The 24448-nt window shown below is 39.5% G+C and overlaps 1 protein-coding gene and 1 long non-coding RNA gene across 3 annotated transcripts in view; one reads left to right on the top strand and one right to left on the bottom strand.

The window, feature by feature from the left end:
* The window catches only part of igf1ra (insulin-like growth factor 1a receptor), a 110179-nt gene that overhangs the window by 23429 nt on the left and 62302 nt on the right, over positions 1-24448 (bottom strand). For both annotated transcript variants that reach the window (XM_077248866.1, XM_077248867.1), the window contains 7 exons: positions 19150-19453; positions 15893-16029; positions 14123-14267; positions 9206-9414; positions 7096-7222; positions 6733-6968; positions 6464-6631 (listed from right to left, as the gene is read on the bottom strand). In XM_077248866.1, coding sequence (XP_077104981.1) covers positions 6464-6631; positions 6733-6968; positions 7096-7222; positions 9206-9414; positions 14123-14267; positions 15893-16029; positions 19150-19453 — 1326 coding nt within the window. The remainder of the gene's footprint in view (positions 1-6463; positions 6632-6732; positions 6969-7095; positions 7223-9205; positions 9415-14122; positions 14268-15892; positions 16030-19149; positions 19454-24448) is intronic.
* LOC143759200 (uncharacterized) lies at positions 1900-2523 on the top strand. Its single transcript, XR_013212196.1, has 3 exons — positions 1900-1976; positions 2164-2358; positions 2430-2523. It is a non-coding gene; the product is annotated as an uncharacterized LOC143759200 (long non-coding RNA).

The following is a 24448-nucleotide window of genomic DNA, read 5'->3' as shown; positions in this document are numbered from 1 at the left end:
AATCTTTTGACTAGGCTGCTGTCTGTGTATTTATTAGTCCGTGTGTATATCATTTAATTACTACTATTATTATTATTATGTATGAGGAAACTCATGACTCAATTAAGTCAAAATGATTTAACTTTTGAAATTTAATTATTTACTATCGAACATCCTATAACAAAAAAACAAAAAAACTTTAAAAACTTAAACTTAAAAACACTTAATACTGACAAGTTTAAATCTGTCTTCAAACCAAAGATACCACACAAAATAATAGACTTGAGTGCAAACTTCCATAAAATAGCACAGGAGTAGGAAAACAAGGGTATGTGGCATAAAAAGTTCAACCAAAATAATTTAACTTGTGAAATTAAATATAAATAGTGCAATCAGTCTTTTGTGTATAATACAGCATGTGGGCATATTTTGTTTTTATCTGACGCTGCTGTCACTCCACTTCTCAGGTCATCATACATCTCCCAGACACATGGAGACCTCCTGCAGTAGGCCACATAATGCCCAAGAGCATCCTGGGTTAAGCCTCCTCTAAAAGCAATGACTGCCCGTAGAGTAAATCTCTTTCCCTGGAGCATCAGATTGGAGGGAAATTCACTCAAAGGAAATTCTGTGGAGTTGCTTCCCAGGTCAGTGTCAATCCACATAAGTTCTCCCAAACTGTAACTGTGTGAAACTTTCCCTGCACAGAGCACTTTTTCTGAGGTATCTGTCTTGATTGCAGAGGGACACTGTGACAGACTTTGGATCGGCCTGAGGCAGGGGGACTCCGGAAGGTCAAGGCCTTCTTCCACTGCGGTCTGAAGATGAGCCATGCCAGAAGCCTGCAGTACAGCAACAGAAGTACAAACAAATGCAATTTCCCTTGTGACTTGTTTGCTGAGACCACAATACTGTGAGGAGCACTGTTTTGTTAATGAAACACAAGTGCGTTTTGTCATTGACTTTTCAATGATAGTGGAGATGTGGCATTGTGCATCGATTTGGAGAGCACCCGACTTCAGTCGGACAGCTTTGAATATTTCGCTCAGCTGTTCTGCCCTCTGTATGTAGGCCTGTGCATTCAGACCCTTTGTGGTGATGGATTTCACTAGCTGGAGGAGGTTGTTGGAATCCTCATTGCAAACAATATTTTCAAAAGTGACACTATCACAGTAAGCACAACATAAGCATTGACAAAAAGCATCAAATGCACATGTGTTAAGCACAGATATTCTTGATTTCCTGAGTTTAACAGGCTGTTGATTGTTTCCATTTTTCAACAGGTCCACTTTTAGTCTTTTCCCTCTCACAGATGGATCTGCATGGAGCCATTCAGGACAAGGAGAGAGGTATGAACTCCTCTTCCTCTTTTTGGGTGGAACCGCTAAGCCTCTCCAGTTTTCAACAGCTTCTTCATCTGCTGGATGGATGTTTGTGACGGTGTCAGACTTCCCAGAGCAGGAAGCATCCATCTCTGGCCTTCCATCTATCCTGCAGGTTGCGGTGGGTAGTGGATTGACTCCTGTGTCGATCACTGTCGCAACAGCCTCATCCTCCTCACCTTTTTCCACACTCTTTTGTTTTGCAGAAAAAATACGCATGTTGCCTTCAATGAAGGACAGATGTCGAGCAATGAATCGATCCACTCGAATAGGCAAGTGTTCATGCTTGAAAAGGCCGCGTTTGATGTTTTTGAACTCAGCTTCGACATTGGCTGAACTTGCGGTGATGTTGGAGCTCCGGAAGTGAGGGATCATTACCCCTGTCCAGAGAGGTAAGTAATTTGCAAGCCAGATTATATTTGGAATAATCTCAGGGAGGAAGTGCATATTGTCATGATCACCATTAGATGTGGCAAGTGATCTGCTCTCCTCACATATGTCTGTTACCCACTGCCGCAGGTCTGTCTGTGTTTGGTCACATGGATCCACTTCTTCCAGGTCCGCACCCTCTACATCTGGAATGATGACACGCTCTTCTGCAATTCGGGCTTTTAGGTATTTCTTGCACCTTTCAGAAATGAGGGGGGCTCCAGAGCTGTCACTACCCTCTGTTTCGCTGAGAGCCACAATAGTAATGCATCTTAGTAGCTCTCTTGCATCGTCCATGGATTGTGACATGAGAAGCTGAGCTATTGACCTAACAAAGAAATCTTTAATGCGATGTGTTTTTTTTTTCAAGCAGTCCCACCGGCAGATCATCTTGATGCAGTGTGCAACATCAACCCGCACGAAACAAGGTGGGACTTTTGCTGACTGTCTACCGAGTAAGACACCACAACACTCATTGATGTAGGTCTTAAGATCAGGATGAGAAGTAAAAGCCTTGACCAAAGCTCCGAGCAAAGCCAGAGAAAAGTCACTCACAACCTCTTTTGGAGTAGGTGCACCTGCGCGTATCCATTCTGTCAGCCAATGTGTTATGGCATTAACATCATGTCTCTCTGACAGCATTTGCACCACTGGGACACTTGAGCTCTCACCCCCTGCCACAACACCCTGATATAGGAATATATGGCCAGACTTGCCATTTGGTCTCTGTAGTTTCCTCACCACTGAGCCAGTTGCATCAAAACTCACAGTCGGGTTAGTAGATGTCTTTGATAATGTCTTGTACATATACATTTGTGTTTGACTCCAATAGTGACAGAAAAACTTGTCTAGTCCAATGTCTTTAATGCTACCACTGTGAGGTGCACTGTATTTTAGCATCTGCAATGACAGAATAGGATCCTTGTCGCCTAATTCTAAATCATTTCTCTCTTGCTTTGCTTTGCGCAGGGTGGCCAAATTAGGCAGATGACTTGGCTCAGGATCTCCAAAATCCATCAGCTTTGTTGCCTCTGATGCCCTCCATACATGGGGTTCCTTTCTACCCTCACACAGTTCTTTGGATATCTGCACACGCAAGTTACCAGACATCGCACGTTTGGAACAGCCAGTGTGCAGGGAGTCATCAGTGTTTTTAAGTGAACACCTGAACTTCATTTTGCTGTTTATTTCAGGCTTTTTGTCACATTTTATGTGAATGTGGCCACGACACTCCTTACAGCTGCCTCTGATTACAATAAATTTGTCTGTGACTGATGGATAGACCTTGGCTCTTTTAAAAGCAAATGTGCAGGGGCATTTCACTTCTTGCCAAATGTGATGATTTATCACATGCGTCCAGATACCAGGCTTCAAAATTGTGTATTCCCTTTTTTTTGTTTTAGAGAACTTGTTTTTGTATGTTACTGTTTCAGGCATAAATTCAATCCATTTCTGAAATGGAACTTCAAAATCAAAAGTGCAGCAATCTTTTGGACTGGAGGAAAGGGACCCTGGCTCAAAATCAGTGTCATCACTACTGCCTCTTGTTTCATGATCACTTTCATGAGTAAACCCTAAAGCAGTCCAGATATTGTGTCTGTTTAATTTAACAAAAGTGTATAGTGCCTTTGCAGTGATCTTGTTGTCTAGCTGTTTACTAAGCTCTGTCCAGATGCTCTGATTAGGAGTAGCTATGTTGCCATTTTGGACTATGGCCTCTTTTGATGAACACAGGACTGTGAAAATGGAATCCCTGTCGACTGCTGGTTTCTTGGGCATCTGGCATAAGCACAACATAATTACCCTCAATTATCCTGACTCCAAAAAATGTCATGTACAGCATAAATTTGTTTTAATATATTACTGTATTGGTCTGAATATAAGAATAATAGGATAATATAATATAGTAAGGATAATGTAGATGGATAATATACCTTATATTAGGACCAATATGGTATGTTGACACCTAGATTGTCAGTATTGAACCGAAAACTCATTGCTAACACTAATATCACTAATTTAGCTATGAAATGTTAAATACAGTTGCACATGTGACCCATGGTCGTTTTTTAATACTAAAAGGCACATTTCTGCAATTGTAATCAGCATTTCATAGCTAAATTAGTAACATAAGTGTTATTAATGAGGTTTCTGTTCAATAACAAGTAACAAGCTCTCTTGAATGCTGTACAATTATTCTTGAAGCTACTAATATTGTAACTGACAGTTTTAAAACAATGTATACTTACATTGGCCAGAAATTTGGATTAGTAACGACTTTTGTAGTTTGATTTATATCGACCTTTTCTCCACCAACTCTACAGCATTTTACACAAGAGCATTCTTGAACAGAAGTGTCACTTGCCCCTAGTGGTGGCAGTGAAGTGTAGCAGATGAGACTCGTAAAAATAAAATACAATCAGAAGAGACTGAAGTGAAGATAATTGTTTATTGAACAAATTATGTAATGACAGAACGTCTTCGTCAATTCTACTTTAAAAGTGTGCTCACCTCGAGGATAGTTTTGCTGTTCTCTTGGCCTCTTGGGGGCTTAGTGACCTCAGAATGACCACCTAATATTATTTTAATATCTAAAAAACTGAAGCAGCTCAAACGAAACCTTTTACAGCACAAACCAGCACAAACGAACGAGACTATTTTGGGTGAATTTGGAGCATGTGGGGGGCTGGTGACGTCATCAACAATAATTGAACGTCTAATATTTTAAAACCTGACACAGCACAAACGAAAATTTTACCGGCACAAACCAGCACAAACGAAGCACAAACGAACGAGACTATTTTGGGTGAATTTGGAGCATGTGGGGGGCTGAGTGACCTCAAAATGACCACCTAATAGCCTATTATTTTAATATCTAAAAAACTGAAGCAGCTCAAACAAAACCTTTTACAGCACAAACCAGCACAAACGGAGCACAAACGAACGAGACTATTTTGGGGGAATTTGGAGCATGTGGGGGGGCTGAGTGACATCAAAATGACCACCTAATATTATTTTAATATCTAAAAAGCTGAAGCAGCTCAAACAAAACCTTTTACAGCACAAACCAGCACAAACGGAGCACAAACGAACGAGACTATTTTGGGGGAATTTGGAGCATGTGGGGGGCTGGTGACGTCATCGTCTATAATTCAATTTCTGATATTTTAAAACCTGACACAGCACAAACGAAAATTTTACCGGCACAAACCAGCACAAACGAAGCACAAACGAACGAGACTATTTTGGGTGAATTTGGAGCATGTGGGGGGCTGAGTGACCTCAAAATGACCACCTAATATTCTTTTAATATCTAAAAAACTGAAGCAGCTCAAACAAAACCTTTTACAGCACAAACCAGCACAAACGGAGCACAAACGAACGAGACTATTTTGGGGGAATTTGGAGCATGTGGGGGGCTGGTGACGTCATCGTCTATAATTCAATTTCTGATATTTTAAAACCTGACACAGCACAAACGAAAATTTTACCGGCACAAACCAGCACAAACGAAGCACAAACGAAGAGACTATTTTGGGTGAATTTGGAGCATGTGGGGGGCTGAGTGACCTCAAAATGACCACCTAATATTATTTTAATATCTAAAAAACTGAAGCAGCTCAAACAAAACCTTTTACAGCACAAACCAGCACAAACGGAGCACAAACGAACGAGACTATTTTGGGGGAATTTGGAGCATGTGGGGGGCTGGTGACGTCATCGTCTATAATTCAATTTCTGATATTTTAAAACCTGACACAGCACAAACGAAAATTTTACCGGCACAAACCAGCACAAACGAAGCACAAACGAACGAGACTATTTTGGGTGAATTTGGAGCATGTGGGGGGCTGAGTGACCTCAAAATGACCACCTAATATTATTTTAATATCTAAAAAACTGAAGCAGCTCAAACGAAACTTTTTACAGCACAAACCAGCACAAACGGAGCACAAACAATTGCGTCTATTTTGGGTGAATTTGGAGCATGTGGGGGGCTGGTGACGTCATCGTCTATAATTCAATTTTCCGATATTTTAAAACCCAACGCAGCACAAACGAAAATTGTACCGGCACAAACCAGCACAAACGAAGCACAAACGAACGAGCCTATTTTGGGTGAATTTGGAGCATGTGTGGGGGCTGAGTGACCTCAGAATGACCTAAAAATATTCTTTTAATATCTAAAAAACCGAAACAGCACAAACGAAACTTTTTACAGCACAAACCAGCACAAACGGAGCACAAACGATTGAGTATAGTTTGACGACGTTTTGCGTTGGGTGGGGGGCCAACTTCACGCAGGTGTCACGTTTCACTAAACATCTCTTTCTTCACAGAAAAATAAATTATTTAAACTGAAATTAATTTTTCAAATCCGTTTATCTATTTGGAAAGTAACAATGTAGGAATTGGGATAAATGTACACTTACTTTACATTTTCCAATATACAGTAGTCAACATTTGAAGTGGAAACCTTTCATCAAAGTTGTACATGAATTTGAACAATACTCGTTCTTGTCTTAGGACAACTTTGATTAACTTTTTTGATCCACTTTAAATGTTGACTACTATATATCAATGCTGAAATAACAGCTGGAGGGGGCCGAAGAGTGAAGATTAGAGGTAGACATTAGACGAAGCGAAAGTGCACGTTAAATGTACACACTTACCTTTAGAGCAATAGTTATGCTGAAACAGTTCACGGTCTTCTGCCTGCTGCTGCCAACGGAGTAGGTAGAATGTTTTGTTTCCGTTGGGAGAGATGGGAGGAGACCACTTCACCATCAGGGATGAGGAGGAGTTGGCATATGCGCGGGCATCGAGGGGCATTGATGGCGCTGTGGAATAGCAAGATAATAGTTGGTGAACTATATATGTCAAACTGTAGATTAGAGACTGGATATTAGGTGGATATAGGAGGGATAGTGGTGAAGCCAACCTGATGCATTGGTGCGGATATAGATCACCTCACTCTTAGCCCCCATTATATGCTTGTCCTCCACAACCAGGGTAACGGCTTTCACAAAGATGGCATATTGTGTCCAGGGTTTAAGAGGGGACAGAAATACTCCTGGGTCTGTTGATTTCTCTGGAGGAAGGTCCACATCCACCATGTTCCAGCTATTAGAACCACATCCGTCTTGTCCGTCAAATTCTGTGATGTTCTGGAATGGTCTACATTGAGAAAGCAGTGCACAGATGCTTTCAGTATACATTTACATAATGTTTTATCACAACTTCGCTAACAAACTCGATGTGAATAATATGTCCATAATGGTAACTTTAGCAGTCTGAAACTTACGCCTCCTTGTAATACACGATGAAGCTGATGAGGTCTCTGTAGTCAGGCGGTCGATATCGCTCCCAAGTGAGCTTTATCCGAGTACTCTGAGTGTGGTTGGATTTGAACTTTAGAATATAACTCTCACCTATAAGAGGGGTCATAAGAGAGATTTAACTAAAAGCAACCATAAGAGTCCTTTAACTTGAATGTAAGACTGTGCCATGGCCTTTCCATCTTTCATGGGTTTCTAGGCATCGAAGTGGTATTAGAAAAGGCACTTCTGTTAATGTCTCACCAGTCTAGAGTCAGAGCAATTATGTTTCTGCGGAAAAAAATACGACCACATTGAATAAGCCATTATCATCGTTCTTCAAAGCAAATTCGCTCTGTGCAGAAATCTGTCAAACACATAATAGAGCAGGTACAGAAGAACGACTGGGACACCCTGGGAGAAAAATGCTTTTTAAGAGTCTTGAGTAATGTCTTTGTAGAGAGATAAAGCTGTCGTCTACCAACCATTTGGACATTAAAGCCTCACTTACAAATGCCAATGCATTATATCAATTATAAAACAATAGATATATATATACTGAAGCAGATATATTCCTGAGGACTGTTAACTGACCCTACATCTACTAGAAATTACCTTGATATTAGTTGGCTAAAAGTAATAGCAAAAAAGTTAATGTTCTGAGAAAAGCTCTAGCATCATGCGTATACAGAAGCCACTTGGCTTTATAATTTGTTAAGTGTGAAAAATTTCTAATCAAAAAAACAATTTTATACAGGTATGATATTTTTTGATTTACAGATTCAAGTCCGTCGATTATAATGAAATCTTTTTATTCATTAAATGATTATTAATCACAAAAATCTATTTTGCAAATGTGTATCTTTAACTACAGACTGTCATAAAAACAACCAGTTAGTAATGATGCTGATTTAAGTAAAAAAAGATGTTGTACATAAAGTAGAAATGGTTAAACGATTACATTTTGATTCAGTAACTGCTCTGACAGAATCGGGGACATTATGACATTTTTTGAGCTATTCTTTTAAAGAATCCTCTCATTTGTTCACGAATCAGAATTTATTCTTGAGTGCAGTCAGCAAAAACAATGAAATAGAAAGACATGTCTTGAACTTATGTTTGTGTTCTTATCTCATCGAATTTACTTCAAAATCACAACTTAATTCTTTTCCCACCATTGACAGAAATTTTCATCATTTGTGAGATAACACTTCCCCGCCACAATTTTCAGGCTTTCCGTGTTTTCACTGTTATATGGAAGGAGGCACTATTACACATCTTTTGAATCTCCTGATCAAAATATATGCGAAGATGATGCAGAAACAAGCGATATCATATGTAATCATATGCATGCATATGTAAAATAACGCGAACATTAAACAACATATCAATCAAAACTGCCTAACATTACTGAATGAAATGTCGAACCAGGAGGGGGTTCATGACTGTGCAAGCATTAGGTTGTTGATAGACTCAATCTACTCCATCAATGTTTTGATCATCGTTCTGAATCCGATCTCCATGTAGTCTTTGACAAACACATGATTTTCTCAGCTTTTTGCAGTAGCACCTCATTGCAGTACACGAGATCCAGGGGGCGGAGTTGGATCTAGATCTAAATGGTGGAGATGGGTAGGATTAGGGGTGGGTGGTGGAGATGGGTAGGGTTAGGTATATGTAAGGTGGGATTTCGTGTTCTGCAGTGAGGACCATCTCGCTTTTTGCTCAGTGCTACTTTTTTTGTAAAACTTACCCATATTCAAGTTTTGATAAAAAAAGAATGAACGAAGCTAGAATAAAACAGACTTGTTTGTTAAAAAGTAGAGGGTCTGTTCTTTCTTTTGATATATTGCATGTTCAGATATTCAAAAAACTAAATATTCTGGAGGGCAGGCCATGACATTTTTGTGAGAATTATCAAATACACTGGTGGTTGCTGGCAAAAATCACTGGTGGGGAAAGAGTAAAAAAATAAATTCATTTAAAATAAAATTCCTTTAGCTTTGGCACTGCAGATTCCGCAGTGGCAGAGCACCACAGGAAACACTTTAGCTGCTTTTTCACCTTTGGGTTGAAAAGCGGCTTTCGTCTACTCACAACTTGCTCGCTCTCCATTGTTACGAACGTCGTCCTCTTCCATCTTCTCCTTAACGGCGGTCATCTCCCACATTTTCTGGATCTCAGACATGCAAAGCTTGGGATTGTAGCGAAAGAAGAGTTTCCCAGCTCTAATGGTCAGATTGTGCTGACTCCAGTCCCACAAGTACTGCAAGTTCTGGTTGGCCACTGCATAGAATGCATAATTCCTATAGTAGGAAAAAACATACACACGAAACAACTAAGTATTAAATACTAAATGTTTTATTTCTAATGTAAGTATAATCTAAGCAAAGAAAGGAATGAGAATGATCGGATCTGGTCATTCACGTGACGAATGTGATATGTGTGAAAACAACAACTGAAGCGCATGCACAGATTGTATTTCATTAAAGCACACACGGAGATACAGGCTTAGAAAAGGGTTTAGGATGACTTCTACAGCTGCACCCGACTGAGTCGCACTGAACTCCTCAGGAACGTGGAGAATGCCTGCGCTGCTTACAAGCATTCCTCAAGTTGAAACTTAGCCCTAGTGAGATCACAACAGAAGAGTTCCCACAGCCTCCCTCAGACATCCTCCGTAAAATCATGGGAGGGAAAATGAGTCAGATAGCAAATACTGATTTATATATATATGTAAATACATACATACATACTTGATACTTCAGTACTTACATGAATGTACATGATATCAAATTGCTTAATCAGGAGGTATACTTATTTGTGTACGAACAACATACGTTACGTACATTAGCTGAATCTCTCGACTTAGCTTTATGACTTTAAGCTGTACATTCCATTAGAGCAGACATTTTATTAATTTCACCCGTTCCTATGGAAACCCTTGAAGAAATGTTAAAATCAGGGAATTGTGAAGGACACAGAGTGTTACAAGAAGTATTCATGTTCTTTTTGTTTCAGATATGAGACTATGTTGCAACGTGACTACCGTGCTGTGCAGAAGCTGGTTTTGGAACATAATAGATGGTAATCATCTTTGACCAGCAACAAACCATCTAGCAGCTGGTCTAACTCGCTTGGTCGCTTCAAAAGTTTGGGGTCAGTAAGATTTTTGTTTTTTTAAAGAAATTCATATTTTTATTAAATTAATCATATTAAATCATATCATATTAAATTAATCAAAAGCGACAAGAGACTTATAATGTTACAAATCTTATTTCAAATAAATTGTTTTCTTTAACCTTTTTATTTGTCAAAGAATCCTGAAACAAACTATGTATCACAGTTTCCGCAAAAATATTACCCTAATATATTATAAAATATGAACTGTTTCTAACAAAATAATAAGGAATGAATAAGAAATGTTTCTTGAGCAGCAAATCAGCATATAAGCATATTATCTGAAGGATCATACAGGAAAACTGTAGTTATGGTTGCTGAAAATTCAGCCTCTTAATCACAGGAATAAATTGCATTTTAGTATATATTAAAATACGCTGATTTCACGCAGCCGCCATTTTGAAATCGAAAGTGAGGCTCCGGTGGGAAGAACCCCGGAAGTACAAATAAACAACAATGCCTTGGACTACCAACCTGAAGCTGCTGCCATGATTTACACTATTGGATGTTAATATCCAATATGGGATGTGTATATAGTTGATACCTGCTTCTTTTTTTACTTTCGGAATTAAATAGAAAAAAATATATTATAGTATCAAGTATGAAAGACATGTATGTACAGTTTTAGAATAACTCATTTCTACATTAAACAACAATACACCATCGCATTCACGATTATTAAAGGCGACACTTCCGGTTTTCTTCCCACCGGAGCCTCGCTTTCGATTTCAAAATAACGGCTGCGTGAAATAAGCGTATAGAAAACGTCTCGGTTACGTATGGTAACCCTCGTTCCCCGAGGATGGAACGGAGACGCAAGTCTAGACTGACAAATGGGGATTGCTTGCGAGAGCCTATCTACTTCAAATGCATCTAAACGAGCCAATGCACATTGGCATGCGATAATTGCACCAGCTGCTGTGCATCGCGGCGCAAGCATATAATAAGCAGCAGGTGCCTCGCGGACCTGTGACTCGGCCGTACAGCTGAAGCTCAGCAACTGTGGCGAGGGGACTTACTTCTCCGTTCCCTCCTCGAACGAGATGTTCCCCTTCATCAGTCACTACGAGTAAGTCTAGACTGACGAATGGGGATATCTAACAAAATGCCACAGCTGCTGGCCCTTCCAGCGCTCCTCTTGAGACCATGATCTGAAATGATCTGACCATAATTCACCTGGGGATGGGAGACGCCACTCTCCCGGAAGCGTAGGCTGTCGTGAGAGCTTATCGGCTGCACGATTGAGCATGCCCGGGATGTAAATGGCACGAAGCGACCTCAGATGCTTCTTACTCCATAGGAGATGGCGGGCGAATTGCGACCTTGCGGCAGGAGCGTAGACCACCTTGACGGTTGATGTACCGAACGGTCGCAATGCTGTCCGTACGCACCAGTACGTGCTTGACATGTAGCGGCTCTTTGAAGCGGCCCAGCGCAAGGCGTACTGTGAGCAACTCGAGGCAATTGATGTACCAGTGCAGTTGAGGCCCCGGCCACAGACATGAAACTGCATGCCTGTTGTACGTGGCCCCCCAGCCGGTGGCAGAGGCATCCATGAAGACCCCAGCATGCCTGAACACTTGTTCTAGGGGAACACCTGCCCGTAGAAACAAGGGGTCCGACCACGGGCTGAAGGTTGCAGGCAGTGCGGGGTGACGTGCACCCGATACGTGCCGCTTTGCCACGCCCATCTGAAGCAGCTGAAGCAGACTCATATGAAGCAATCCGAGTGCCAGGAGCCTCTGAAAAAGTTTCAGTGGGACCGCTGTCCTGCTCTTGATTGTACTCAAGCAGTTCAACACTGACCGGACGTCTGTCTGGTTGACCGAGTCCAACTCCATACCAAGTAGGGCTGTCAAAATTGCTCAAAAATGACATCCGAATATTCCCTCTAAAAAAACACACATATATTGGAACTATTCGAACATCTGGTTGTGCATTTTGTCAATGACGCGCATTACGTCAATAACAGGACAAATGAATACAAAGAGACATAACTACTTGTATATGTAGTTTATTTAAGTTTAAACATATTTGACAATGTATTAACTTACACAAAAACAAGTAAATCAACTAATGGCCAAGACCGCAGACCTTACTCTCGCTCGCACTCGCAGGCACTCTCTCTCTCACCCTCACCCTCACGCTCTCTGCGCATAACGGTTTAAATGAACAACAAGTGCTGATCAAGAGTTTTGTGCAAGCAATTTAAGGTCGCGACTCTTGTCCTGTGTTCCCACAACTAATCCCGAGACTGAGCCAGAATCAGCCAGTCGTCGAGATAGTTAAGAATACCAACGCCGCATTCTCAGAGTGGAACAATGGCTGCCTCCGTGACCTTCATAAAGACGCGAGGCGACAGGGACAGCCCGAAGGGTAGGACTTTGTACTGATATGACCGTCCCTCGAACGCAAACCGCAGGAATGGTCTGTGTTGAGGAAGAATCGAGACATGAAATAAGTGGTCTCGTCGGGGAACGCTCTCTGTAATCCTCAGATCACTAGTGCTATTAGCCAAAGTAGCCCTTTTCTGGTGGCAACCAGAAGAGGAACAAGATCGGGGAATAGGCAAAGGGACTCCACCTCGTTTGAAGCACTTGAGTCTCGACCGTGCATCTAGAGCGCCGAACGACGCGCACTTGGTTGCTGTGACAACCCCCACAGTCAGCCGTCAGCTCGACGGCACGCTGAGCGGCTTAAGGCTTAATGAGAAAGGGGAGAAGAAAAACATGGCGAAATGGTCATGCTCTCATGAGAGAACAGGAACCACCCACGAACGCAGTCTCAACATGCTTAAGCCCAGGCATGTGAAACCGTGATCGTGGCTGTCAAATGAGGACAGGAAACGACCGCATCCAGAAACACACTGTTTGAATGACATCTTGAAAAAGACGCAGTGTCAAACCCTGTATGCTCCTTCAGGAAACTGCTCTCTCTGGTGCTGAAGCAACCAGGGATGGCGGATACACAAACAGGATGATAGTGCAAGCCTGCTGTGAGCTCTCACATTCTCATTGAAGTGGCGTTCTCCTGAAGAAGCAGACTCGTCTTTTGAAGTTAAAACACTCTCAGGTAAGATTGCAAAGCAGGAACAGCATTCACCGTCTGGCTCCCAAGCGAAAGACAAGGATGCGAGGCACCTGCTGCTCATTATATGCTCACACCGCAATGCACAATTATCGCATACCAATGTGCATTGGCTCATTTAGTTACACTCGAAGTAGATAGGCTCTAGCAAGCGATCCCCATTCGTCAGTCTAGACTTACTCCTAGTGATTGACAAAGGGGAACAGTTATTTTAAATTGTAATATCATTTCACAATATTACTGTTTTTATATTTTAATAAATAAATGCAGCCTAAGAGACTTACTGGCTCAAATTTTGACAGGTTTTCAATGGGAGATTAATCTTAAATTTCTTAGTATATTAAAATATAATATAATACATTCGTATAATGTTCTTACAGTTATAACATGTATAAAAAAAAATTCCATGTCCCACTCTTAGGTGCAAAAACAACTAAATAAAACAATAGAGTCATTTAGACTTAATCACACCGGTATTATTTTAACGGAGAGAAGTCCTTTTTTTCATCTGATGAAGATACTGATCAAATAACAACCTTAAGGCTGAAATTATCTCCACATTAGAGGAGTCAAACTGCCATTCAAGATGACACGAATAAGCTTGATAGTCCTATGCAGGCCAACAAATAACTAGTGTTCAGTGAGACATAGCATATTTACAGCACCTGTTTTGCAGGCTAGCTCTGTTCTGTACACAATCAATAGTCAACATGCCACGACAATAGTTATATGTTTTATCTGCCTTACTGGTCTGTGAGTTCTTCTCCATGAATGTATCGCAAACTTTTGAGGAAGGACAGAGAGCCCAGAGTTTGAGAGTGTTTGATCTTTACATATCCAGTGACTGTCTGGATCAGGCCCATGAAACTCTCCAGCTCTGATGCAATGTTATCTGGGTAAAAAGAGAGAGAGAGAGAGAGAGAGAGAGAGAGAGAGAGATAGACAGTGTGAGTGGGGAGACAGACAGACAGAGAGAAAGAGATATGACACTGGAGCAACACAAACCAAATCCCAAAGGACACAGTGTCTGCACTAACTCATCACTTCATCAGTGTAAGTGATACATGGGTGGCAGCCAGTCCTGCACGAGGGTGGGGATGGGTCGACCTCTATTTACGTTGTCATCTGCGGTGCGGGTCGGGAATGGTCCCGTTCTTATTTGTGTTTACGCTCTGTAGTCTGAAGACCGTGAAAGGTTTCTAATTGCAACGAGATTTTCAGCGTTGAGCATTGTAGCCAATCGCGCAGCAAATGCAGTGATTGACATCTTCAGTCATTAAGGGAGTGCTTTTTGCTCGCTTTCTCTATATAATCTATTCGCAATTTGAATAAAAGTTTTATTTCTTTTTTGCTGCTAAGAGGACCAACGGCCAAAAAATAAATACACTGCAGAGACACATTTAACATTTAAATGCAGAGTGAATCCACTATAATATCCTCGATATTATATGACAGTAAAGGCTCATATTTGTCCTTATAATTTATGGAGACCTCTAATCATCTGTATGGGCAGATTGTTTACATGATGTAGGAAAAAGTTTTTTATTGTTTACACGACGGATGCACGTTCTCATCTTTTTTTCTTTTAATTATTACCATGTTGGGCTGCGTGTCTATTTTTCTTAAATGCATCAACTCAGAATGGCTAATGTTGGTTTGATTTCTTGTGTTACATGAAAAATAAATAATTTTTTGTCAATCTGATGTAGTAGATTTAATGTGGGTGTGGTTCGGGTCACGGTCTTTATGTCAAATGGGTCGAGTCGGGTACAGAATTAAATTAGTGCTGCTGTCGGATTACGGATCGTGTGTTCTGTTAAATACTGCGGGTGCGGGTTTACCAAACATGACCTGTGCAGGACTGCTGGCAGCAACTGTCCCATATCAAACCACTAAGAGCTTTACTCTGTACATGAGCCTTATTGTGTCACCCCAGGAAAATAAAAACAATAATCAGGGTCTACCACCATTTGACCAATGATTTTCATGATCTTTCCTGCTGTTCCTGATTACTGGATAAGGGTTTAATACAAATTTGTACATTTAAAATAATAATTATGAAAATAATACAAATTTTAAATAGATTTTCATTTGTGTATCAGGTACCAATCTTTAGGGGAAAAATATTTAAATTGTAAAGTGTTTTTTTTTATATGTAATTTTTCAAAATAAATATTGTTCTAAAGCACTGTTAAAAAAAACTAATATTTTAGTTTAAAAAAGTACCAAGGTCAAAACTCAACATGGTCCTGATTTTTTTTTATCACCAAAATAGGGATGTTTTGGGTGAAAACCCAATTAAAAGTTGTATAATTTTATAAAAAGTTTTTAAACATCTAGCAGATTAAATATTTTAGAGCAGAGTGCAACTATTTTTCCTAATTATTCCCATGTTGGATATCACAATTTGAACATTCTTTGATTACTGCTGGTTTTCCATGACAGTGGGAATGTCCATGTCATTTGTGTCAGAAAAGGGTCATTTGTGTAGAAAAGGTTGAGAGTGAGGGTACTTACTGCCCCGCCGGATGTTGATTTGCAGGTTGCCTTTGATGACCGTGCAGCCCTGCAGGGACTGAGCAGCATCCACTGAGTCAATTGTTTTAGTTTCGCAGACCTTGTCGCACAGTCCGTCACAGGCACTACAAAACATACTGCAGATGGGAAAGAGATGGAGAAGAAGGGAGTGTAAGTGTCAAGGACAGGTCCCAGCCACACACACAGACTCCAAACAGGCAAACGCCAGTGAACCGTGACAGGATCATTGTGTCTCACCAAAACATGAAGAATATTTAAGGCTTGTTTTTGACAAACACAAGGTCACTGCTTTATGCACTTAACAGAGTTCCTGCATAAACTCTGGGTTTTATGTGAAAAGTGGATCATTAAATCAGCAGTGAGGCAAAACCAGGTCTGGTCAATTTAAAGGCAAAACAGAGTCAACATCTAAAAAGTTATATGGAAAAGTTTGTTAATATTTTACTTGAAAAGTGCAGGTTTCTAAGTAAAGTCTAAGGTGTGGTAATTACAATCTCCTGTACCTAGTTTATAAACGTTCCAGCATGTTACATACTACCTGAAAGTGAAAAGGCCTAGATTTTGAAAATTGAAGATCATAAAGATCAATCTAAACCTTTGAATCAGCACATACATCTTAATGGCAACATAAATATAGCAGCTTTAGACCATTGGCTGCGAAAAGTGTATACAGGTTTGACTTGGTGTTAATTATAGAACCTGAACCTACAGAAACAGGCAGGGCTGATGTTTAGGACTGATAGGCCTATTTCACAAAATGGCGACCAAGACCGGAAGTAGGGTAGCGATACTTCCGGTCGCGCAGCTGCCCGCTACGATCGCCATTCATTCTCAAAATGGACTGTGAACAACTTGTTTTCTTTTACTGTCTATGTTTTTTTCTCTTAGTCATTCATATATCTGACAAAAGTAAGAATGGCAGATGTTGTCCGTTTTGCTGATAGTTTTCAAGGAGCTGTGAAAAGATCGAAATTGGACAAAGGTAACAAATTCTTGACGTTTGCCTACATAAAAAAAGTTCCATTCATTGCATGGCATGACACTTGATGACTAAGCTCACACTTAAATAATTAAACCGGCTCAGCTCCCTCCTACTTTCACTCGCTCCTACGGGTCTACATCCCTACCCGAAGCCTACGATCGGCCAAGGAGCGACGGCTCGTGGTGCCTTCACAGCGAGGCACAAAATCACTGTCCAGAACATTCTCATTCACGGTCCCATGCTGGTGGAACGACCTACCCACCCTCGTCCGTAATGCAGAATCCCTGACAGCATTCAAAAGACAACTGAAAACTCATCTCTTCCGTGAGCACTTAACATTAAAAAAAAAAAAAAAAAAAAAAAAAAAACCTTTTTCTTTTTCTTGAAATCTTCGCTTGTCTGGTTTATGCTACTCTGAGCAATGTTTGAACTTTGTATTCTGAGCACTTCTTGCGTTGTTTTTGCCTCTCCACGATGACTCGCTTGGTTTAATCCTCAAATGTAAGTCGCTTTGGATAAAAGCGTCTGCTAAATGACTAAATGTAAATGTAAATAAAACTAAATAAATAAATTGAAATTATGTCTGATTGAGTGAAATGTAGTGGCTTTTGTTATTAAGTGTTATTAGTTTGTCCAGGAGATTGCAGCAATCTTCCACTATTATGGCTCATTTTTCGTGATACCACCATGAATGAAACTAAGAATTGTACATCTTTACAGTGAATTCGACCTAACGTTGCTAGTAGGTCTAATAATGAAATTAAGAAAAATAATAAAAAAATGGTTAGACTAAAAACATGAATGAAGTGAGGGATATTACATGTTTTAAAAAATCATGATGTTACAAAATCACATTTTACTGTCTGGGGTCCTCTTATGAAAAGAAAATATATTTCCCTATATATGAATGGTTTCACAGCATATTTGAAAATATACAGAATAATATATGGTGTTAATATATTACAATATATTGAATAATACATAAGGAATCTTCATATATTTAAAAATGTGAGAGACAATATACTTACTAATATATAATGTATGTAATTTTATATTCAGTAATACAGGAATTAAAGTTCTCCATCGCTACGAGAGAGTCTACGACGGAATTCCCTCAATATCAGGGTTCCCCACTGTCCTTATGTTTTAAATTAATAATTTTAATGCCGTAAATATGCTCACATTTCTCAAATAGTGTAATAAATGTCTTAATTTATAATACTATATGTAATGGTTTGGAAAGTATTCTACACGTTTAATAAATGTTCCAGCTGCCTTTGCTTGCACAAGTAAACAGCATGTATGGCAAAGCGCACCCAGGGAAAAAGAAAAAAGGTCAAGAAAGTTACAGAAAACAACTTCTACAAAAAATTTTAATTTGCCAACAGTTAATAATAATAATTAAAAGTTCATGACGTGCAAATCGGATAACAATCAAGTGCAATATAAACATGTTTTGTGTCAGGGGATCACTCCATTTCAACATCTGCTCCAAGGAAAAAAGTTTACCCTACTTCCGGTCTTGGCGGCCATTTTTGTGAAATAGGCCTATTCTGTGGTAGTATTTCCCATTTAAGCATTATGGATTTATAAATGAAGAGGAAGTTCAAAGGGAACATTTAATCTTTTTTCACCATTAAGGGCTTTTTTGCTATCTGAATTGAATCTTCTTTCCACTAGCCATGCTGAGCACCTTCTACGTAAGTCACGACACCGTTTCTATGAGTTTGGTGATAACTGACTTGACTACAAACTGCAAAAAGCTTTATTTCTCAAGTCCTAATCCCAGTAGGAGTTTTTTAAAAAGTTTTCTCCTCAGCTTTCCCCACTACTTCTCGCTTTTTGAAGAATCCCTAAATAATGGTGATTTTCCTTTCTCCATGAGCCAGGTGTCAATTTCACTGATTTTTGAAACCTAATAATAATTAAAAAAAAACCTAGCCTGTGGGTCTAGATCATTTGAAACTGTACACTACTTTGATTTGTGTACGCTCACATCAAAACGTGATTTTGTAAAACAAAGAAACGGCGCTTTTTTACTTGAATAAGTTTTAATTTAGTTAATTGCCAGAGAAACCTTTAGTTTTTCATCTAATATTTATATTTTATTTCAGCTTTATTTAAATTATTGGTTTAATAATATTATATATATTTTTTATATTAGTTTTAATTAATAATACTACAGAAGCATAAACACACACTCTTGACACTGGTGTCTAATGACGCAACCCTACATCCAGCTCTGGTGGCGTACCTCTCAGTCTCATTTCGGGTGTATCCGGGCGGGCACTCTGGCATACACTCTCCGTTGTGGATGACGAAGTCGACCTCGCTGGGTAGGTGAACACGGGCACACATGTCCATGGTGATGCAGCGCCAGCCTTCAAACTTGTAGGTGCCCGGTGGGCAGGCCTCAACGCAGCGGTCCTCGTGAAAGTAATGCTGGCAGGCGGCACATGCCTTATCATTGTCTGGTTCAGTGCAGCTGCCCAGGCACTGGGGGTGACAGCACTTGCCCTCATCCGTGCATGCCCTCTTCTCACACTTCTTTGGGCACACTGGAAAAGAAAAGCATAAATATAGAGAAAAATGTGAGTTGCGGTTACAAGGAAGAAGAGTGAGTTTATAAATAGTAATATAAAAGGCAACATTGTAAATCAATTGAACGTGTTTTCTGGAGTTAAAAACATTTGAGAGGTTCTTCTGAGGCTTAAAAGTTGAATTAGAATACTAATATAAGATTAGTTTGTTTAAGCAATCAAAGACCATTTATTCTCCTGTGTGTGTTTTATTAATCTCTGTATATGTCTCTGCGTGTGTTCTGGAGTAAGAGGGGAGCTAGCATTAAGATTAGTTGACTAAAATAAAATTGTCTGAAGTCGGCTATGAAACGGGGCACGGAGGACGAGTACGCCCTGTGTGAAGTTAGGATGCAGGGCTTGGCTTTGCTGTGTGCCAGCCTTGTTAGTAAACTGCAGCTCTGGATTCATTACAGCTAAATATTATTACTGTTAGATACTGTTGAGGGAATTTAGAGGATAGGGAGGAGGGGGAGAGGAAGAGTAGAGCGAGAAATGAAGCCAAAAATCTAGCTAGCAGATGGACCGCAGTTTGGACTATTAGCTTGGGAAGCATCTAGTGAGGCCGGGCCCAACGAGAAGCCACGGTCCATCTGTGGTGGGCTTTAACTGAGCTGGAATGTGTCATGATGAGAAACAACAGTTATACAACAGTTCTTAGATTTGATTGACAGTACAGCGTTCCAAGAGTGCTGATATACAATCCAACAGCATTAGGACTTTTCAGTGTGTGTATCTCTCTGCTGGCCTGCGTAGACTGTCAGTTTATGCATTAGTTTGTTGTAGGATTTTTGTGTGACTCTTTCTGTATGTTCCATCCTTATGCCAGTAGGTGGCGATACACGTCAAGTGTCACAGCCAATAAGTGATTGGCTGTTTAACTTTACTTTTCGACACGCTCAGAAACTTCCCTAAGAACTTCTCCTTGCCCTTCCATTTTGAAGTGCGTTCAATGTCGTCAAGTGGACGAGGGAATTTTTTTAGGACTGACCCTCGACCCCTTAATTTTGACTGAGGGAGCGAGTCTACTCAATGTACACTTCAGGCAGATCCATAGACCACAATGCAACATGATTTAGACATTACAATAGATCTCGCTTAATTTACTACCATCCCACACATTTTGTATGATTTTACAATTATTTTGACATGTAACAGCATAATACTTGTAGCTATAAGATGACTGTTTTTTTTACACAGTCATAGTTTCTTGCATTATCATTTTCGTTTGTGTGTTTTTTTTTTAAATATATTTTCTCCAACAGCCCAAGCATACATACTGTACAGGCCTATTCTGCCCTACAAAGGCAAAGTGTAGTAACTACGCCAACACTGAAACTGAGAAAAATGGCTTCAAAGTTTTCATACAGGCCAGCCAAACATGTCGTAGGTACAATAGTGTTGATACTTTTATGTAATACCTTTACAGGAAGGAAAATGTTATACATAAAAAAAGACCATTGATATGACCTTTGACCCTAAAAATGTAGATACTGCACTGTGCCTTTGTCTAACCTCAAGCAACTAAAACACTATTACAAAAGCAGAGTGCAGTATCTACAATTGAAATGTGTTAATCCAACTTTCTTTTTTTATTCCTTATACCTTTTTATTTGTTTTAATTGGTTTTATGTTTTGTTTATGGATGTTTATAGGTTGAGTGTTGAAAATGCTTGGTAGTAACCTGCATCCAGTGTATTCAAGAATAGTATTTTGTCGTAATGTCCCTGTCACATAAGTCTTAAATGATTAAATTGTCATTCTCATTATTTTCCCCAAAACATCCTTATAATTTTACACACAATCAAAATGCTGGTATTTTGGTTTGTGGATTTTTATTTTTATTGAAAATTTATAGTCATAATAGAAATATAGAATAGAAAAATTAAGCTATTATGTTTGCATGAGAATGCATGTCTTAAGCCTTGTATTTTTTAAATAAGTTTTATATAATTAGTTTATTAATTAAATTAATAAAAAGACAAAAAGACCTTGAGATATGTTTGGTAATTGAATTGAATCCACTGAATTTAAAATTAATTTGCTATATTTCAGATCAATATATTTGTTTTCCTTAATTTTAATTAACCCTAACTTTATTCTCATCTGAATTATAAATAATTGACTTCCGTATAAAATAATACCACCATTAAAAACACATTTGATTTTCTTTTTTAATCAATGTAGAATGTGTAACTTAAAAATAAACAGATTAGTGCTCTGTTTGAGGACAAGAAATGAAAAGCAATGCAATATGATGAATATCCAAAAGATGGCACCCACAGACTGTTTTTAAATGGGGTTGGATAAATATGTTTTGCTTTTAAAACTGTGTGTGTGTGTGTTACAGTTTGACAAGTTTATTGTTTGACAAAAGCACAATGTTGTGTTTTATTGCGAGTGTACACAAATATAAGTAAACTCTTTGCAGTTTGAATTATGTCCTGTATGAACAAAATGACGGAGTATGTTTTTATGTTTCCACTGTTCGATCGCGTCCGCGCCTCTCCCTCTCTCTCTCTCGTGCACACACACACACACACACACACACTCTGCATGTCTCACTTAATTCAACCACTGACAACGGTCAGAATACAACGCTTTTTCCACTTCCCTTTTCCCGTCAAAATAAAAGCTCTATGTTTACAACTTCCTCTTAAAGGGTTAGTTCACCCAAAAATGAAAATTCTGTCAGTATTTACTCACCCTCATGTTGTTCCAACCCCGTAAGACCTTCGTTCATCTTCGGAACACGAATTAAGATATTTTTGATGAAATCTGAGAGCTGGATCACTCCTCCATAGGCTTCTTCAGGGATTGAACTTGCCGGCCTCGAAAACTTATTAAAGACAGCGTTAAAATAGTCCAAGTGACTACTGTGGCTCAATCTTAAGTTTATCAAACGACGAGAACACTTTTTGTGCGCAAAAAAAACAAAAATAACGACTTTATTTCAACTATTCATGTCCTTCTCTGTGGGCCTCGAGTCAGTTAAACTAGTTTAACAGCGTAGGCTTCTGTTGTTGTACGTCATACGCATCACCCACATGACCAGCGTCGGCCAATAGTGAGCCTACGTGTGACGTAGCTCTACGCTATTACACTAGTTTAACTGACTAGAGGCCCAAAGAGAAGGAAATGAATAGTTGAAATAAAGTCGTTATTTATGTTTGTTTTTGCGCAAAAAAAGTACTCTCGTAATCTCACAAAAATTCTAACTAACCCCCTGAGGTCACGTGGACTACTTTGATGATGTCTTTATTGCCTTTCTGGACAAGGACAGTATAAAGTACATAGATTTTCAATGTAGGGACAGAAAACTCTCGGACTAAATCTAAAATTTCTTAAACTGCGTTCCGAAGATGAACAGAGGTCTTACGGGCTTGGAACGACATGAGGGTGAGTCATTAATGACATAATTTTCATTTTTGGGTGAACTAACCCTTTAAGCTTCAACTGAGAGATTACCCAATAAAATACATTACAATAGCGTAAGAAATGAAGACAACAAGAAACAAAACAGTTATAACACCGTTTCCAGAGTGGATAGATGCTAACGTTACTGCCTTTAAGGGGAGCAGGTAAGCTAAAATGGTTTATATGCTAGCGGCTCGCTAGCTGGTAACGGCAATTTATTGATTCAGGTGTTATTTGCCAGGTTAGGTGTTCATATTTTACCATGTTCCTTACCGCTGTCTGGATACTTGTGTTTTAAAGCTAGAGACACCATGTTTTCCTCGGGATTGTGCCATGTTTCTCTGGGTTAATTATGATATGTTGTTGGCTTGAATGTGGTCTGTGTCACAGTGTCACCTTGCGCATGGAACCTTGCAATTATCAGATTCTGTGATAAGGATGCTGTGCACGAGGCGGACAGATTGGTAGATTTGAATGTGGCAACAGAGGCAGACCGCAGTATCTACCGCGTCAAAGCCAGGTAAACAAAGGCAGAATGCTGTAGCTTCACTTACTGCTGCGGTTTGCCTTGGTACTTGCTTGGATTTTGTAGTTACTGTAAATTTGACATAGTGATTACTCTGAAACGGGATACAGTTGAACCAGGATATTTTGTCACAAGATGATGGAGATGTTACAAAGCCCATTTCCAATCTAAACTCAGTTTTGACCAAATATGTAGTTACTGCGTTTTGGCTTTGTACGGCAGTATTATAGAATGGTGTGTCAAACAAATTCATAAGAAAAACCAGATAAATAATAAATCCGCTCCACTGCAGATTCCAAGTGATCAAGGGCTTAGGGCATTCCACTAAAACACATTGCAAGGGTTTTGCAACGTTATAAATGATGTTCATCCGAGTGAATGAGATGGAGGGAAGTTAGGGAGGGAGGGGCACAAAAGAATGGACTTAAACGCAGCCATTGTCTTTATGAGCAAGTCATAGAATCATTCACGGAACTGATTCAGTCAAACACACACAGTGAGTCAGTGAGTCATTCACCCAGCCAATTGTTTTGGAACGGATTCATTCAGAAATGAAATGTAACTTTTGTGCGCTGTTTGGAGATGCAACGGTTGATTTTTTTAAAACTTTATTCTGAACTATTAGGGTGAACAAAAAGAGAAGAATTGCCAATATTGTGTCTAAAATGTAAATGTACTTGTGACTGACAACATCACAATTCTTTGCACATGCAACACAGAGAAATGCATTATGCCCAGGAAAGTTAAACAAGACTGATTAATTGATGTTCAGAGGTATTGTACATGGCATAAACAATTTTTTTCAATGAAATCCTTGTAATTTTGTCTACATTCAGTCTTAACATGTTCATTGTCTTTTTCAAACAATGCCTTTGAACTGTAGTTTCATACAAACAAACGGGTTTGTTTGGAGGCTCTCTGTAATCAGTTCTTGACAAACAAAAATCAAAAATCAGTTCCATTGTGGAAAGGTTAATGACATCATGATGTAACCCCAAATACTCCATATGCCTACTTCCATGAGAGACCAG

This window comes from Siphateles boraxobius, unplaced genomic scaffold (genome assembly GCF_051911475.1).
Source record: "Siphateles boraxobius isolate OS27281-9 unplaced genomic scaffold, OSU_SipBor_1 31, whole genome shotgun sequence".
Lineage (NCBI taxonomy): Eukaryota > Metazoa > Chordata > Actinopteri > Cypriniformes > Leuciscidae > Siphateles > Siphateles boraxobius.
This window is presented reverse-complemented; position numbering and strand designations above follow the sequence as displayed.